This window comes from Schistocerca americana, chromosome 8 (assembly GCF_021461395.2).
Source record: "Schistocerca americana isolate TAMUIC-IGC-003095 chromosome 8, iqSchAmer2.1, whole genome shotgun sequence".
NCBI classification, from domain to species: Eukaryota; Metazoa; Arthropoda; class Insecta; order Orthoptera; family Acrididae; genus Schistocerca; species Schistocerca americana.
In genome coordinates, this window is record NC_060126.1 from 384,725,372 (window position 1) to 384,745,470 (window position 20,099).

The 20,099-nt window shown below is 44.2% G+C and overlaps 1 protein-coding gene across 1 annotated transcript in view; it reads right to left on the reverse strand.

The window, feature by feature from the left end:
* LOC124545878 (solute carrier family 35 member G1) overlaps positions 1-20,099 on the reverse strand; it is a 585,157-nt gene that overhangs the window by 61,668 nt on the left and 503,390 nt on the right. The window contains exon 5 of the mRNA XM_047124838.1: positions 5,113-5,312. Coding sequence (XP_046980794.1) covers positions 5,113-5,312 — 200 coding nt within the window. The remainder of the gene's footprint in view (positions 1-5,112; positions 5,313-20,099) is intronic.

A 20,099-nucleotide genomic window follows, 5' to 3' on the forward strand; every position in this document is an offset into this window, starting at 1 on the left:
ACAACAGTCCTGAATATCCTTCCACTTTAGCTGCTCCTTTTCAGTATTAACCCAGTCAAATGCTTTAAAAGGTGTGAGAAATGGTAAACACCATTCTTTAATATACTCAATGCAGGAGTCATAGAGGATGTCAGCATAAATATGAAATTGTTCTACAGTAATTTCACGCTCTTCTTCCGGCTTTCTTAGAGTTTCATGTACAAAGGATGTGAGAAATCTTTCAGATTTTCTACATTGTAATTTGCCCAATAATTTATTTCTTGATAAACTTCCACTATTGTGATTTCTTGTTTCTCAATACATTTAATTGTTGTGGAGAAAGGTTTTAGCTGGCTAACAGGAAAATGTAGAAGAACAATAGACACAGGGTTATCAAAGAATTGTTTAAGGATAACAGGACGCTTATCAAGGGAAATTAAATATGATTTCAAAGCAGGAAATATCTCTACAATTCTTTCCAATGCTGGTAGCAGAGATAGCCACCTTGTCTTGCTGTGGCCAAGTACAGTTTTGTATTCAGTTTCAGTAAATTTACAGAATGACTTCAGAGATTCAACCCTTGCTGTATATATGTGTAAATGCTGGTAGATTTTGTTTACAATTAATTGGCGTTCGATGGGTAGGCAGTCTGACCCAGTTTGTAAGGAATTGTGCACCACATGTGCTGGACAGCCAACACCTACTATATTATTCACTGTGCTCTGTTGCAGTTTATAGAACAAATTGCTTTTTCCCTTCCTCTGCTTACCACCAAAATTGGAGTCAGTGTTGTCTGCAGAAACTGCAATCATCTTTCCCTCAAGATCATATTTCTTTAAAACCTCCAGCACATAATTCTGAAGTAAATCTGAAGTTTCTCCTGCTAAATTAACCAATTCGAGCACTATCACCGAGTCCGCAGCTCGTGGTCGTGCGGTAGCGTTCTCGCTTCCCACGCCCGGGTTCCCGGGTTCGATTCCCGGCGGGGTCAGGGATTTTCTCTGCCTCGTGATGACTGGGTGTTGTGTGATGTCCTTAGGTTAGTTACGTTTAAGTAGTTCTAAGTTTTAGGGGACTGATGACCTTAGATGTTAAGTCCCATAGTGCTCAGAGCCACTTTCACCGAGATGTCATTTTCAGGGTGAAAATACCTGATGAGGAGAGGAACCAAATTCAAATCCAGATGATTCGATGTACCATTCATTACAGAAATGAATCGAGCACTTTTCAGTTCATTTAAAATCTGCTGAGCTGCATACGGTGCAATAACATTTGAAATGATTGCATTACATTTTGCGTGTCCACATATGAATTTTGGACTGAAAAGTTTTTTTTAAAAACTGCTGTAGTACAATCCATTGACTTAAAGCTATGGTTATGCATTGCGCTGTGGTATGCAAATGTAGCTTCTTGTGCTGCCAACTGCCTATCCATTTCTGTTACTGATTTTAAGTTTACATAGTAGTCACGCATTTATTTGCTCTTTTCGTTTGATCACTCATGCGATGTTTCTTCGTCTTAGTGTGATTCACAATGTCAGACCTTCTACCATGACCAATAGCAAATTTTAATCTGCGCAACGTACATTCTACAGTTTCTCCACTACCAGTGATACAAGGAAACTCGTTTTTTATATTGCTGTTAAAATTACACTTTCGTTTTGGCATAATGAAACAGTGATTGCACAGTGCAAAACATTAACAGTGTGGTGACGAAAACCAGAGAGCAAGTGTCAGTGGTGTAGAGTATCTCTGGACCGAAAGGACGGATTCAGTGGATCGATTTAGAAGAGAAGAATCTTCGTTGTTATTTGTAACCTATATGTTGTTGTTGTTGTGGACTTCAGTCCTGAGACTGGTTTGATGCAGCTCTCGATGCTACTCTATCCTGTGCAAGCTTCTTCATCTCCCAGTACCTACTGCAACCTACATCCTTCTGAATCTGCTTAGTGTATTCATCTCTTGGTCTCCCTCTACGATTTTTACCCTCCACGCTGCCCTCCAATACTAAATTGGTGATCCCTTGATGCCTCAGAACATGTCCTATCAACCGATCCCTTCTTCTGGTCAAGTTGTGCCACAAACTTCTCTTCTCCCCAATCCTATTCAATACTTCCTCATTAGTTATGTGATCTACCCATCTAATCTTCAGCATTCTTCTGTAGCACCACATTTCGAAAGCTTATATTCTCTTCTTGTCCAAACTATTTACCGTCCATGTTTCACTTCCATACATGGCTACACTCCATACAAATACCTTCAGAAATGACTTCCTGACACTTAAATCAATACTGGATGTTAACAAATTTCTCTTCTTCAGAAACGCTTTCTTTGCCATTGCCAGTCTACATTTTATATCCTCTCTACTTCGACCATCATCAGTTATTTTGCTCCCCAAATAGCAAAACTCCTTTACTACTTTAAGTGTCTCATTTCCTAATCTAATACCCTCAACATCACCCGACTTAATTCGACTACATTCCATTATCCTAGTTTTGCTTTTGTTGATGTTCATCTTATATCCTCCCTTCAAGACACCATCCATTCCGTTCAACTACTCTTCCAAGTCCTTTGCTGGCTCTGACAGAATTACAATGTCATCGGCGAACCTCAAAGTTTTTATTTCTTCTCCATGGATTTTAATACCTACTCCGAATTTTTCTTTTGTTTCCTTTACTGCTTGCTCAATATACAGATTGAATAACATCGTGGAGAGGCTACAACCCTGTCTTACTCCCTTCCCAACCACTGCTTCCCTTTCATGTCCCTCGACTCTTATAACTGCCATCTGGTTTCTGTACAAATTGTAAATAGCCTTTCGCTCCCTGTATTTTACCCCTGCCACCTTCAGAATTTGAAAGAGAGTATTCCAGTCAACACTGTCAAATGCTTTCTCTAAGTCTACAAATGCTAGAAATGTAGGTTTGCCTTTCCTTAATCTTTCTTCTAAGATAAGTCGTAAGGTCAGTACTGCGTCACGTGTTCCAGTATTTCTACGGAATCCAAACTGATCTTCCCCGAGGTCGGCTTCTACTAGTTTTTCCATTCATCTGTAAAGAATTCGTGTTAGTATTTAGCAGCTGTGACTTATTAAACTGATTGTTCGGTAATTTTCACATCTGTCAACACCTGCTTTCTTTGGGATTGGAATTATTATATTCTTCTTGAAGTCTGAGGGTATTTCGCCTGTTTCATACATCTTGCTCACCAGATGGTAGAGTTTTGTCAGGACTGGCTGTCCCAAGGCCGTCAGTAGTTCCAATGGAATGTTGTCTACTCCGGGGGCCTTGTTTCGACTCAGGTCTTTCAGTGCTCTGTCAAACTCTTCACGCAGTATCATATCTCCCATTTCATCTTCATCTACATCCTCTTCCATTTCCATAATATTGTCCTCAAGTACATCGCCCTTGTATAGACCCTCTATATACTCCTTCCACCTTTCTGCTTTCCCTTCTTTGCTTAGAACTGGGTTTCCATCTGAGCTCTTGATGTTCATACAAGTGGTTCTCTTATCTCCAAAGGTCTCTTTAATTTTCCTGTAGGCAATATCTATCTTACCCCTAGTGAGATAAGCCTCTACATCCTTACATTTGTCCTCTAGCCATCCCTGCTTAGCCATTTTGCACTTCCTGTCGATCTCATTTTTGAGACGTTTGTATTCCATTTTGCCTGCTTCATTTACTGCATTTTTATATTTTCTCCTTTCAACAATTAAATTCACCTATAGTGCGTTTAAAATTACTTGCGATTTTTGACAGTTCGGTACATGTTTGGGGTATGCTGAAAGTCATCACACGCTTCCTAGAGTAAATGATTGCGCAGTTAATAGCAAGTCAAACAACCAGTAGCGTAAAATACTCTACCTGCGCGGAATCATAAAAAAACGGGACATTTGAGCGTCCCCAAAAAACTTTCGAGACTGTGGGACATTTTGGTAAAAAACGGGTCTGTCCCGGGAAAAACGGGACGAATGGACACGCTACCCTAGATCCAGAGGTGTCCTGAAGAAAATCGCAGCGGAGGGATTGATACGTTGAGCACTGAAAAAGTTTGAAGACTATTGCATGACGCCGCCTAACGACTGACAAGGGAACCTCCCCATCGCACCCCCTCAGATTTAGTTATAAGTTGGCACAGTGGATAGGCCTTGAAAAACTGAACTGAACACAGATCAATCGAGAAAACAGGAAGAAGTTGTGTGGAACTATGAAAAAAATAAGCAAAATATACACTGAGTAGTCTATGTGTAACATATGCAACATCAAGGAGAGTGTGAGCTCAGGAGCGCCGTAGTCCCGTGGTTAGCGTGAGCAGCTGCGGAACAAGAGGTCCTTGGTTCAAGTCTTCCCTCGAGTCAAAAGTTTACTTTCCTTCTTTTCGTAAAGTTATGATCTGTCCGTTCGTTCATTGACGTCTCTGTTCACTATAATAAGTTTAGTGTCCGTGTTTTGGGACTGCACCGCAAAACCGTGCGATTAGTAAACGAAAGGACGTGCCTCTCCAATGGGAACCGAAAACATTTGATCCCTAGGTCATAGGTCAACCGATTCCTCCACAGGACAACACGTCTGATATATTCTATACGACACTGGTGACGGCATGTGCGTCACATAACAGGAATATGTTGTCGACCCACCTAACTTGTACACTTGGTGAATGAGTAAAAAGATTCTTCTACCTTGCCCGATTTAGGTTTTCTTGTGGATGTGATAATCACTCCCAAAAGTGATGAAAACATAAGAGTTCGTCACATAAACTGAAAATAAAAAATTAAACTTTTCACTCGAGGGAAGACTTGAACCAAGTACCTCTCGTTCCGCAGCTGCTCACGCTAACCACTTCTTTTTTTTCCAATTTATTAGTCATAACATTGGACCACAGCGCTCGTGAGCTTACACTATCTTTGATGTTGCCTATGTTTCGCATGGACTACTCAGTTTGTGTATTTTGCTTATTTTTTCATAGTTCCACACAACTTCTTCCTGTTTTCTCGATTGATCTGTGTTCAGTTTTACAAGGCGTATCCACTGTGCCAACTTATAACTAAATCTGAGGGGGGTGCGATGCGGAGGTTCCCTTGGGAGGAGATTTTACCGCCGGGTATGGCAGCTGAGATTCGGCGCGCAGTACCCACCTCCGGCGCCCAGCGGCGGCGTGGCTGCGTGGCCGAAGAGCAGCGGCGGCCGCGTGATGAGCACCACGCCCACAAGCGTGAGCGCGATCGTGAGCGCGTGGAACGGGCCGCACGGCTCCTTCAGGAAGAGCCGCGCGAAGATGGCGACGAACACCGGCACGCTGAACACCACCACCGAAGCGTCCGCCAGCGGCATGTGCCTGCCAACACAGCACCGTACCAAGTCACGTCACAGCACAGCACCTCACCTCAATTCATCCACATGCATAAACCACTGCTGCGAGCTCTTCCATAATACCAGCAGGGTCCACAACGAGAATGAACTTGTTGTGTACATAGTTCCGTGTAGTCAGTGCGTACACATCTTTCCCACTAGAGCGTGCCCCGCTAAGCACAACAGCGCAGGCGCAGCGCCTGTCCGTCTCCGCACTACGAGATGGCGCTGCCTTAGAGACGGGACAAAATTCTGCTTCCGCCGATCCGCGTATTAATATGTAATGCAGCCAATGAGATCGCTGCTAACGTAGAACCTTTTCTCCTCGCGGATCACACTCGCGCAGTGATACCTGAACACGCGAGGTATTATAACGAGTGTACAGACCTCCGATTACTCAGTCTGCAACAGTCTGTAGTCAAGTTTCAGTCTGCGCCTAATAACGTTATCATATTCCTGTACATAGTCATGAAGAGAAATGAATAGACACTTTGTCAAGTATCAGAGATATGTGAGAATAAGATTAACGTACCAAGACCAAAGGAACTTCACAGTTGTCAGTTGTAAACAGCATGCAGAATCAAGTTACGTAATGTCTATGCTTTTTATTATTTTAATAAATGTGTGTGAAAATTAATCAGGTTCCGTTTAAAGGTGGTCACCGTCAATCTGCTACTCTAAGCGTGCAAGTGGCGTTTCTATTGTATGACCTAATGGCACAAGACAAACACACCATGATAAGACCACGAGACATATTGCTGACACTCGCCTACTTCGTTAGAGCGACAAGTCAAATAATCTGATGGTGTGTGTACCGAAGGTCTTACAGTATGCACACCACAGAACTGCTAGGTCTCTATCCAGGAATCGTACCCATAGTAAACACTTTATTTAATTTCATATACAAGTGACATTCGATGAGTCATATAACACATTTTTTTCCTTGGTATATTGACAAAATGCAGAATTTTTTGTAGGATTTCGTGAAATATTCCGCTTCTGTTCCTATAGTTTCATGTAGCTCCTATAGATGGCGGCACCATACATACATCTACATCTATACTCCGCAAGCCACCCATCGGTGTGTGGCGAAGGGCACTTTACGTGCCATTGTCATTACCTCCCTTTCCTGTTCCAGTCACGTATGGTTCGGGGGAAGAACGACTGCCGGAAAGCCTCCGTGCGCGCTCCAATCTCTCTAATTTTACATTCGTGATCTCCTTGGGAGGTATAAGTAGGGGGAAGCAATATACAAGGTGTTACAAAAAGGTATGGTCAAACGTTCAGGAAACATTCCTCACATACAAATAAAGAAAAAATGTTATCTGGACATGTGTCCGGAAACGCTTAATTTCCATGTTAGAGCTCGTTTTAGTTTCATCAGTATGTACTGTACTTCCTCGATTCACCGCCATGATTTCATACGGGATAGTCTACCTGTGCTGCTAGAACTTGTGCCTTTACAAGTACGACATAACATGTGGTTCATGCACGATGGAGCTCCTGCACATTTCAGTCGAAGTGTTCGTACACTTCTCAACAACAGATTCGGTGACCGATGTATTGGTAGAGGCGGACCAGTTCCATGTCCTCCACGCTCTCCTGACCTCAACCCTCTTGACTTTCATTTATGGGGGCATTTGAAAGCTCTTGTCTACGCAATCCCAGTACCAAATGTAGAGACTCTTCGTGCTCGTATTGTGGATGGCTATGATACAATACGTCATTCTCCAGGAATGCATCAGCGCATCAGGGATTCCATGCGACGGAGGGTGGATGCATGTATCCTCGCTAACGTAGGAAGTTTTGAACATTTCCTGTAACAAAGTGTTTGAAGTCACGCTGGTACGATCTGTTGCTGTGTGTTTCCATTCTATGATTAATGTGATTTCAAGAGAAGTAATAAAATGAGCTCTAACATTGAAAGTAAGCGTTTCCGGACACATGTCCACATAACATATTTTCTTTCGTTGTGTGTGAGGAATGTTTCCTGAAAGTTAGGCCGTACCTTTTTGTAACACCCTGTATTCGATTCCTCATCCAGAAACGCACCCTCTCGAAACCTGGACAGCAAGCTACACCGCGATGCAGAGCGCCTCTCTTGCAGAGTCTGCCACTTGAGTTTGCTAAACATCTCTGTAACGCTATCACGCTTACCAAATAACCGTGTGACGAAACGCGCCGCTCTTCTTTGGATCTTCTCTATCTCCCCTGTCAACCCGACCTGGTATGGATCCCACACTGATGAGCAATACTCAAGTATAGGTCGAACGAGTGTTTTGTAAGCCACCTCCTTTGTTGATGGACTACATTTTCTAAGGACTCTCCCAATGAATCTCAATCTGGCACCCACCCTACCAACAATTAATTTTATATGATCATTCAACTTCAAATCGTACCGTACGCATACTCCCAGATATTTTACAGAAGTAACTGCTACCAGTGTTTGTTCCGCTATCATATAATCATACAATAAAGGATCCTTCTTTCTACGTATTCGCAATACATTACATTTGTCTGTGTTAAGGGTCAGTTGCCACTCCTTGCACTAAGTGCCTCTCCGCAGCAGATCTTCCTGAATTTCGCTGCAATTTTCTAATGCTGCAACTTCTCTGTATACTACAGCATCATCCGCGAAAAGCCGCTTGGAACTTCCGACACTATCTACTAGGTCATTTACATATATTGTGAAAAGCACGCCAGAGGTTACTTCAACGTCTGTAGACGTCTGTCCATTGAGAGCAACATGCTGTGTTCTGTTTGCTAAAAACTCTTCAATCCAGCCACACAGCTGGTCTGATATTCCGTAGGCTCTTACTTTGTTTATCAGGCGACAGTGCGGAACTGTATCGAACGCCTTCCGGAAGTCAAGGAAAATGGCATCTACCTGGGAGCCTGTATCTAATATTTTCTGGGTCTCATGAACAAAAAGCGAGTTGGGTCTCACACGATCGCTTTTTCCGGAATCCATGTTGATTCCTACAGAGTAGATTCTGGGTTTCCAGAAATGACATAAAACGCGAGCAAAAAACATGTTCTAAAATTCTACAACAGATCGATGTCAGAGATATAGGCCTATAGTTTTGCGCATCTGCTCGAAGACCCTTCTTGAAGACTGGGACTACCTGTGCTCTTTTCCAATCATTTGGAACCTTCTGTACCTCTAGAGACTTGCGGTACACGGCTGTTTGAAGGGGGGCAAGTTCTTTCGCGTACTCTGTGTAGAACCGAATTGGTATCCCGTCAGGTCCAGTGGACTTTCTTCTGTTGAGTGATGTCAGTTGCTTTTCTATTCCTTGGACACTTCTTTCGATGTCAGCCATTTTTTCGTTTGTGCGAGGATTTAGAGAAGGAACTGCAGTGCGGTCTTCCTCTGTGAAACAGCTTTGGAAAAAGGTGTTTAGTATTTCAGCTTTCCGCGTGTCATCCTCTGTTTCAATGCCATCATCATCCCAGAGTGTCTGGATATGCTGTTTCGTAGCCTTCATCATGGCGTCTGTAAAGCTGTCGGCACACGGACCGTGAATCCGAATGTTGAGCGTTGAGCGTGCCGAGTTTCTGACGTCATAGCGTGGAATAGCACGCTCGGGAGTCTTTCCGAACGTGCAGAGCAATATCTGGCATCTCAGATATTCTGAGCGTGCGTCTGAGCGTTGACCAATGAGATGGCAGAACGCCACCTACGTCACACGCACGCCGTCTCCCTTCAGTACAAAGTTGTGAGGCGCCATATTGGCTTTCATTTTAAGCCTATATGTACATATGCCGTTTCTGAGCACCAGCAAATTGAGAATCACTGGAAAACCCGTTGTTAACTTTGTGATTCGTTCCAATAAAATAATGAGAAACATCATTTTCTTGGCAAAAGAATAATTGTAACTTGCGTATTACGAGATTAGGCTATTTGAAGGCAGCGACACACTGAAGATCCACCCAAAACGCATTGTTCTTGGTACAATTTGTTATAATGAAATTTCAATCTATATCTACGATTAAATTTCAGTATATATCTACGATTAAGATTTTCAGCACGTGGTACCATAGTATGATTAAATGTAAAGACTGTGTTGTTGCTTTAGTCAGCCGGCATGGTAGCTCAGCGTGTTCGGTCAGAGGGTTAGCTCCCTCTGTAATAAAAAAACTGAGTTAATCGATCAACAACGAAATTAAATGGATGTCTTACGACGTCCGCCCCGAGTAGATGCAACGATAAAAAAAAAAAAAAAAAAAAAAAAAAAAGCGTAAGCAATAGTGTCACTGTCCTATATAGAATTGTTTGTTGGGGCGTTGGCTCGCGTCTTGACACTTCTAACTTTTTTCCCTAACATTCACGTTTTTATTAGGTTCTCACACTTTATTATTAGTTTGATATAAGTAAATACTACAATATTTGATGTTGCGTAAATATAAGTTTTTTTTTGTTTTTTTGTTTTTTGTTTTTTTGTTTTTTTAGGGGTGACTTCGTTCGACTGGCTTAATCTACAGGACAGCTTGCGCTACTTGTATAAAGATATTTTGCTCGTTTTTCTTTTACGCTTCGTAATTCACATGTTGCAAAGATTATGCTACTGGGTAGGAACAGTGATCAAGTAAGACTGACCTTGGGGTTTCACTAAAATGTGGGAATGACGAAATAATGTTTATCTTATGCGGAGAAATATTACAAATTTGTACCGCATTGTTTGCAATGGAACTTTTATAAGCCTATGTCCTTACGGATTGGACATGGTACTTTCCCTTTCATGGACGATAGAGGAAACGTGCGTTTTAATAGAGCTAACGTGGGAAATTTTACGCGCGCCCGTTCAGTAAACAGTGTGATTTACGAACTAGAAACATCCCTCAACTGCCACTGGAGTGCGTTGCGATCGCGTATACCAAGTTGGGGCCCACGTACCGTACGCACAAGTCGCATCGCTCCTGAGCGCTCAGCAGCACGTTGAACTTGGCACACTCAACGTTAACGTTCGACAGCACGGTCCGTGTGCCGACGGCTTAACGGAGGTGCTTTCCAAGCAGTGATTTGTCATTGCATATTTTTTATCACAGGTACTCATAGGCGCTTGGGGAACGTCTACGGAGAACTCGTAGTCAACAAAAGCACGGCGAGTTGTCGGGAGAGGCGTCTGTCATCATCGCAACAAGGTCGCGTAAACCTGTGCGCTCACCCGCGTGGCGGCCGGCCGCGCACAGCTGTGGCTCCTGGAGTGTTGGAACGTGCAGCCACTGTGATCGACTGATCACAAGTTAACACCTCGCTGCACACTCGACGTCTCTTTAGTTAGTGCTGGCACACTCGCCCACCATTTTGTGGTACTCAGCGACGTGTATCCGGTGGGATGGCGTGTGTCCCGCGAGTTCATCGTCGCCTAACAGAAAACTATAAAGAGCAACAGAGGGCCATATCTGCCGAATTGCTTGAGCGTTACGAGGCTCAACGTGACAAGTTTTCCTCGGACATCGTCACAGATGATGGAACTTGGGTTCACCGCTTCAAACTGCAAACGAAACGGCAATTCGTGGAGTGGCGCCACCGCCTCTCCTCCGTAGAAAACGTTCAAAGCAGCACCTCAGGCGGTAAAGTCAAGGCGACGGCCTTCTGGATATCTGAAGAGTTGATTGTCTTACATCATAGCGCAGCCCTCAACTCTGACATGTATTGCCCTGCCATCACGGAAGCCGGCCGCTGTGGCCGAGCAGTTCTAGGCGCTTCAGTCCGGAACCGCGCTGCTGCTACGATCGCAGGTACGAATCCTGCCTTGAGCATGATGTGTGTGATGTCCTTAGGTTAGTTAGGTTTAAGTAGTTCTACACTACTGGCCATTAAAATTGCTACACCACGAAGATGACGTGCTACAGACGCGAAATTTAACAGACGGAAAGAAAATGCTGTGATACGTAAATGATTAGCTTTTCAGAGCATTCACACAACGTTGGCGCCGGTGGCGACACCTACAACGTGCTGATATGAGGAAAGTTTCCAATCGATTTCTCATACACAAACAGCAGTTGACCGGCGTTGCCAGGTGAAACGTTGTTGTGATGCCTCGTGTAAGGAGGAGAAATGCGTACCATCATGTTTCCGACTTTGGTAAAGGTCGGATTGTAGCCTATCGCGACTGCGTTTTATCGTAACGCGACATTGTTGCTCGCGTTGGTCGAGATCAAATGACTGTTAGCAGAATATGGAATCGGTGGGTTCGGGAGGGTAATACGGAATGTCGGGCTGGATCCCAACGGCCTCGTATCACTAGCAGTCGAAATGACAGGCGTCCTATCCGCATGGCTGTAACGGATCGTGAAGCCACGTCTAGATTCCTGAGTCAACAGATGGGGACGTTTGCAAGACAACCACCATCTGCAACAACAGTTCAACGCCGTTTGCAGCAGCATGGACCATAAGCTCGGAGACCATGGCTCCGGTTACCATTAATGCTGCATCACAGACAAGAGCGCCTGCGATGGTGTACTCAACGACGAACCTGGCTGCACGAATGGCAAAACGTCATTTTTTCGGATGAATCCAGCTTCTGTTTACAGTATCATGATGGTTGCATCCGTGTTTGGCGACATCGCGGTGAACGCACATTGGCAGCGTATCACCCGGTGTGATGGTATGGGGTGCCGTTGGTTACACCTCTTGTGCTCATTGACGGCACTTTGAACAGTGGACGTTACATTTCAAATGTGTTACCACGCGTGGCTCCACCCTTCATTCGATCCCTGGAAACCCTACATTTCAGTAGGATAATGCACGACTGCATGTTGCAGGTCCTGTACAGGCCTTTCTGGATACAGAAAATGTTCTACTGATGCCCTGGCCAGCACATTTTCCAGATCTCTCACCAACTGAAAATTTCTAGTCAATGGTGGCCCAGCAACTGGCTCGTCATAATACGCCAGTCACTACTCTTGATGAACTGTGGTATCGTGTTGAAGCTGCATGGGCAGCTGTACCTGTACACGCCATCCAAACTCTGTTTGATTCAACGCCCAGGCGTATCAAGGCCGTTATTACGGACAGAGGTGATTGTTCTGGGTACTGATTTCTCAGGATCTATGCACCCAAATTGCGTGGAAATGTAATCACGTGTCAGTTCTAGTATAATAAATTTGTCCAATGAATACCCGTTTATCATCTGCATTTCTTCTTGGTACAGCAATTTTAATGGCCAGTAGTGCAAGTATAGGGGACTGATGACCTCAGATGTTACGTCCCATAGTGCTTAGAGCTATTTGACCCATTTGAACCCTCACGGAACTGAAAAACGAATTCAGCGCCACAAAAATTCGAACGAACTCCGTTTTCTACATAACAAAGCACGGCCTTACACAAGACGGCAGACCCAAGAGGCGCTCACAAAACTGCACTGGCCTGTTCTTCCTCATCCATCCTAAAGCCCGGATATCGCACCCTCCGACTTCCATCTGTTTGGCCCAGTGGAGGATGCTCTCCGCGGGAAGCAGGACGTGGATGATGGGGTTACTGATGCAGTAAGACGCTCACTCCGTCGTCGACAAGTAGGGTAGTACCGTACAGTCATACACGCCCATCCAGTGAGGTGATGTAAGGCCGTCGTTCTGAGCGGAGATTATGTTGAAATATAGGGTTTTGTAGCCAAAAAAGTGGGGAATAATATTGTGTCTTGGAATCTTAAATACAACTGACCTGTTTTCAGAAAAAAAGTGTTACAGTACTTACTGAACGCCCGTCGTAAAATGTGATGAGAACGTTCAATAAAATTTTATTTCGCAAATTTAAGTACCAGCCTACCTATTACGTGGGGGAGTTGGAAAATAAGTTTCCTCTATGGTCTGTGGTCAGAGTTGTGTGTGAAAGAAAAAAAAAAGAGAATGAGGCATTAAAGATAAGACATATATTTATTTTTCTACATAATTTCCAAGTACCGGTACATTGAGACATTTGTCATACCGCTTTATAAGCTTCAAAAAGCCTTCCAGGAAAAAAATCAGAGCGTTGCATACAGAAGAATCGTTGAACAGCTTGTTTGATGCCAGCATTGCTGCCAAAGCGCCTTCCGCCGAGAGTCTTCTTCAAAGCAGGAAACAGATGGAATTCACTTGGTGCGAGATACGGACTGTAAGGCGGATGGTGTAGGCGCTCCCAACCAACAGTTGCAATATTGTTTTCCGTTGCCGTCGCCGTGTGTGATCTCGCATTGTCATCCAACAGCAGAATGCCAGATCTGAGAAGGCCAGGCCGCGTTTTCCGAATCACCTCTTTCAATTTCTACAGAGTGGCACTGCACCGCGCAACATTGATGGTTGCATCCTCCAGAAAGACCAGAAGCAAAACTCCTTTGGCGTCCCAGAAAACGGTGAGTAGCACTTTACCTGCAGACGCACAGTGATGACGGATGTTTCCACTCCATACATGCGGTCTTCGATTCGGGCGTGTAATGGCGGACCCACGTTTCGTGCCCCGTCACAATCCGAAACAGAAGGTCATTTCCAGATTCATGGTAACACACGAGCTGTTCCAAGCTGAACGCCGTGCGTTGTTCCATGTGCGTCGGGGTCAGTTGGTGGGGCACCCATCGTGAGGACGCCTTTCTGTATCGAAGAATGTCGTGGATTATCTTGTGAACTCGCTCATGTCCGATTCCAAGTTCTGCCGCTACTCCATCAATGGCGACACGCCGCTTCGCTTTAATCATTTCATCCACCTTCCTGACATTTGCATCTGTAGCGGCCGAGCGCGTCCGTCCAGGTCCTGCACCTGCTGACGTCCATCACTGAATCACTGGCACCATCTCCGCACTATTTGCCTCGACATCACACCTGACCCATACACCTCAACAAGGCGGTTATGAATTTCTGTGCCTGATACTCCACGTTCCCATTCATAGCGGATAACAGCTCTGAATTCCGCCTCTGACCACAACTCCAAAACGCACCTTCTCTCCATAGCTCCGGGAAAAGACTGAGCGGCTGGCCTCCGCTTTGTGCAGGCACTGCAACCGCGCCATCTCCTTGATCGCGGTCGACCTCTACCCAATGGTGTATCGGTGTCCTGCACGCGCGCGTTCACCTGCCGTGTCGTCTTTCGCCCATGTCACACAACTCTGCCCACAGTTGGCAGGGGAAACTTATTTTCCAACTCCCCCTCGTAAAGTCAAAATAAAATAACTGGTCCACTACCTGTTTAGCCCGAGTATGTACTAAAACTGACCAACTGACCACACTGTTATTCCTCTCGTGTTCACCTACTTGGAAGGGTGAGATAATCACTGTTCCGGGCTTCGTCGTCTCTCGAATTACTTGCCAGCAGGAACGGAAGTTGTCCGCCTTGGCAGACGTTGACTTGAACAAACACTCTCTATGTTCTAGTACGAAAAGAAGGTCAGCATCGGTTATAATATCATCTGCATGTCACTGCAGATCTAGATGACTGATGCTTGTACATGCCAAAGTTGTATTGTAATATGTGTCGTTATAACTATGCTGAGTCTCCATGACTACCTATAAGATACTTGCCATTGCTACGCTGTTAGCTGAAATCTATATCTGCAATAAGATACAGATTATATTACGACCGATGCTGACTTCCTTTCCACCTGGATTACGTCATAATCGTAGAACACAATTATTTACATAGAAACAAACCAAATTCTCGATTTTGTTGTTATGGCCTTCATTCCGAACACTCATTTGATGCAGGTCTCCACTCAAGTCTATCCTGTGCACATCTTTTCCTCTCTGCATAACGACTGCAACCTACATCCATTTGGTCTGACTTACTGCATTCATGCATTGGTCTCCTCTACGATATTTACTCTCCACACTTTCATCCATTACCAACCTGACGGCCTCACGATCTTCCGTAGTATACTCGAAAATGTCGACGCTGGATGACTATAGGATTAGATTCAAATCTCTATTTGGTTTGACGAATGTTGGGTTGCTCTAAATGTGGAAAAATGTAACTCAGTGCAGATGAGTTGGAAAAACAGTACTGTGATGTTCTAATATACTATTAGTGGTGTGCTGCTTGATACTATCACGTTGATTAAATTGCTACGCGTGACACTTCAAAGTGACATGAAATCGAACGAACACTTACAGTCGATCGTAGTGAAGACGAATGGTCGATTTGTGTTGTCGACGCTCGAGTTTCTAGGGTTCACAACGTGTCATATTGACGGAACATATCGAACCAATTCAGAAGCCTGCTGCTAAATTTCTCACCTGTAGGTTCGTTCGACTACCGAGTATTACGGAATTGATCCAAGAAATGAGGTTCCCTGGAGGGAAGACGTCGTACTTTTCGCGGAACACTGTCGACAAAGTTTGGAGAACAGGTAAATGAAATGCTCGTATGGCATTGCTGGGCGGGAGGCCGCATTCGGGGAGTTCGGCCGCCGTATTGCAAGTCCTTTTTAGTTGACGCCACTTCGGCGACTTGCAAGTCAATGATGAAGAAAATGATGATGAAGGACGCACAGCGCCCAGTACCCTGCCGGGAAGCGAACGCGGGGACCTCTGCGTGGTAGGCGGTAACGGTGCCGCTACTCTACGAAGGCAGACATATTTGCGACACACTAAATAATGCTGCCCCCACCATCAACGTACAATTCGCTTAAAATCCGCGAAGACTAGAGAAATCAGGTCCTTACGGAAACGTACAGAGGTAAGGATGTGCAAGGTTGGTAAATCATCGATGCTGATTTAGACTCATCCTCGAACTCTAAACATCGATGGACAATAACAGCCGACACCAAAATATCACTGTTTCTAACGACGATGTTAAATTACGAATATAAAGCTTGGCGTAAACAGCAATGTACAAAAATATATCTAATTCACGTACATTCATCAAGAAATGCAGAACAAATAGATTTACTGGGTGTAATGCTTTTTTACTACTAGTTCGAGGTTTCACAAAAATCTAACACAGAGTTATTATCTAGTATTGTAGTGCGTTTTGTAACAGCGTAAGGGTAAAAAAATTAGGTATCAGCAACTCGCTGAATCACTCCTCGGCAAATACGACACCGCCATGTAATTTCTTACCCATCTTTAATATCAACACAGACGGAGTGAAAGTGAAAGAGTTACTGTTTGTCATTCGTGACAATTTTCTATCAAAGTGCCAAACAAAAACAGTAAATTGTTCGAGTGCTGGCAAAACACAAACACCTGAAAAATATTAATTTTGGTTATGTTTGCTTCCTTTACACACTATGCGATCAAAGTCATCCGGACACCCCCAAAACATACGTTTTTCATATTAGGTGCATTGTGCTGCCACCTACTACCAGGTACTCCATATCAGCGACCTCAGTAGTCATTACACATCGTGAGAGAGCAGAATGGGGCGCTCCACGGAACTCACGGACTTCGAACGTGGGCAGGTGATTGGGTGTCACTTGTGTCATACGTCTGTACGTGAGATTTCGACAGTCCTAAACATCCCTAGGTCCACTGTTTCCGATGTGATAGTGAAGTGGAAACGTGGAGGGACACGTACAGCACAAAAGCGTACAGCCCGACCTCGTCTGTTGACTGACAGAAATCGCCGACAGTTGAAGAGAGTTATAATGTGCAATAGGCAGACGCCTATCCAGACCATCACACAGGAATTCCAAATTGCATCAGTATCCACTGCAAGTACTATAACAGTTATGCGGGAGGTAGAAAACTTGGATTTCATGGTCGAGCGGCTGCTCATAAGCCAAAAATCACGCAGGTAAATGCCAAACGACGCCTCGCTTGGTATAGGGACGATTGAACAGTGGAAAAACGTTGTGTGGAGTGAAGAATCACGATACACAATGTGGCAATCTGATGGCCGGGTGTGGGTATGGCGAATACCCGGTGAACGTCATCTGCCAGTGTGTGTAGTGCCAACAGTAAAAATCGGAGACTGTGGTGCTATGGTGTGGTCGTGTTTTCCAAGGAGGGGGGTTGCAGCCCTAGTTGTTTTGCGTGGTACTATCACAGCACAGGCCTACATTGATGTTTTAAGCACCTTCTTGCTTCCCACTGTTGAAGAGCAATTATGGGATGGCGATTGCATCTTTCAACAGGATCGAGCACCTGTTCATAATGCACGGCCTGTGGCGGAGTGGTTACACGTCAATAACATCCCTGTAATGGACTGGCCTGCACAGAGTCCTGACCTGAATCCTACAGAACACCTTTGAGATGGAACGCCGACTTCGTGCCAGGCCTCACCGATACACATCGATACATCTCCTCAGTGCAGAACTCCGTGAAGAATGGGCTGCCATTCCCCAAGAAACCTTCCAGCACCTGATTGAACGTATGCCTGCGAGAGTGGAAGCTGTCATCAAGGCAAAGGTCGGGCCGACACCATACTGAAATCCAGCATTACTGATAGAGGGTGCCACGCATTTTTAAGACATTTTCAGCCAGGTGTCCGGATACTTTTGATCACACAGTGTATAAGAGGCAATCAAATGAAAACGAGGCAGAAAGAAAGACTATTGTTTCAAAAGTAATCGCAATAACTGTTGATACCTTTTTTCGAACGTGAGACGAAACCGTCAGTGGCTTTATGGGACAATGTTTGCGGTTGCCTACGGAACCATGATTGTACTCAGGCCAGCTCCTCTTCGTCCGAAGTACATGGATTGCCACGAATGTCTTTTTCAGATCTCCAAAACTTTGGAAATCGTATGGGGAGAGATCGGGACCGTATGGACGCTGTATAAGGGTTTCCCAGCGAAACTTCTGCAGCGCAGTTAAAACAACTGCCACGCCATCTCCGGGAAAGTCACGATGATCTTTTTCGTTGGCTGAAAGGGCTCACTGCTCATTTACTTTATGGAATACGTCGCCACAATTAACGAACAGCGGTACGTGGCCACTTTACAAAAACTGAAGAGCGCGATCAGGTCCAAACGCCCATGTATGTTGACGGACGGTATCATTCTGTTGCAGGATAATGGCCGCCCACATGTTGCCAAGGTTGTTTCGACTGCGATGCAGAAATTTCGCTGGGAAGCCCTTAAATAGTGTCCATATAGTCCCGATCTCTCTCCTCTACATATTTTTGGAGCAGTGAAGAAAGACATTCACCGCCTTTGTTTTACTTCGGACGAAGAAGTGTACGCCTGGGTGCGATCTTGGTTCTGTAGGCAACCACAAAATTTTTTCCATGAAGGCTTTGACCGTCTTATCTCACAGTGGAATAAATATATTAACAGTCATAGCGATTACTTTTAACATAACAGTTTACTTACTTTTGCCCATCTGTCTCGTTTATGTTCGACAATCCTTTATAGTTAGGCTTACCATACATATGGAATTAGCCTCCTGTTATGTGGATTTGATTTGATTTATTTCTCATTCAGAGACTTGCTGCCTTACATTTTATAACAGGTCGTTCATTTTCAAGCTTTTCATGTAGGTTACAAAATGTATTCCATATTACAAACAGCAATTATTGTTTTCAGTAACTACGGTGGAAGTAATAATAAATTAAAAATACACAAGGAATTGAAAGGAAAAAACACAAAAATATTCATATTTGAATAAGATATGATGATAGGAAAGACTTAGATAGTGAGAGAGAGAGGGAGGGGAGGGGGGAAATGTTACCCTATCTGAGCCAGCCTGGTCCGAAAGCCTCGGAACTACGTCGAGCCTTGCAGTCCCTGTTCGCTACAGTTTAATTTACGGACTAATATTTCTAAACACTATTTACAAAAACACTAACTACTATATACATTGTGGAAAGCGCAGTGATGTCTGAGGTAAAGTATGTTATTTCTTAGGGTTATTAATTAACCTCCATTTCCTATATTATGTGTCTTGAATTTTATCTGTTACGTTGCTTATGTATTAAGTGTTCAATTACGAATGTTACATCCCAAAAGCGGTGTAATGATCGCGAGATGAATATGCCTGTTGTGTACACTTAAGCTAGAACAGGTTTACAGGGTTGATTGCATTACACCGTTTATTCTGATATAGTTTAATTATTTTAGCTGTTGTGTAAGGTTGTTTGTGGTACGTGTTGGTGAAAGTGTTTGCTCTTTGAGCGAGTGTGTGCTTCGGTACTGCTGTTTATTTTTATCGTTGGATGTCTTTGTAGTGTGCCTGTCGTTAGCACGTAAGCTATTTTGTGTGCTGCGATTGTTAATTTGTTTTTATTGAACCAACGTTATATTGTGTTCAGGACATCACTGGCTTTGCTCTCTAATGCCGATCTTGTGTCTGCTGATACCTCTACGAGCAAGTCATCAGCATAGCCTACGACTCCACCTGTGGGCTCGTCCCCTCAGTTAGATGTAGGAGTAGTTTGAATGTGATATCCCAGAAGATGTGATCCCAACGCAAGCCTTGGGGACAATCCTTTGTAATCCTTTTGACTACTCTGCCGAAGCCCACCTGCCAATCTGCTACCCTGTTTGTACAATACCAGAAGGCGCCTATAATGTCAATTAATATGCCTAATTGCATGGGGTGTGCCCTGTAATCTGGAAGATTTTCTTTCTTGTGTCGTCGATTGATTTACCTCCTCTGAATCCGTACTGCCGTGGGCTAAGGCCGTAGAGCTCTGTGCGCCCGTAGGCGGTTGTACAGAAGCTATTCCTGCACCCTAACTAGAGAAAAGACATGCTGGCCTGTAGTATTTCGGTTCTGAAGAGAGTTCGTAGGTCGATTTTTTAACTATTACAGTAATAGCTATCTTCCACGACTCAGGTAACATATTCAGCTTAAAAGCGTAGTTTAATAAGTCTTAAGTATGCTACCTACAACAGAAAATATGAGTACAAACTGG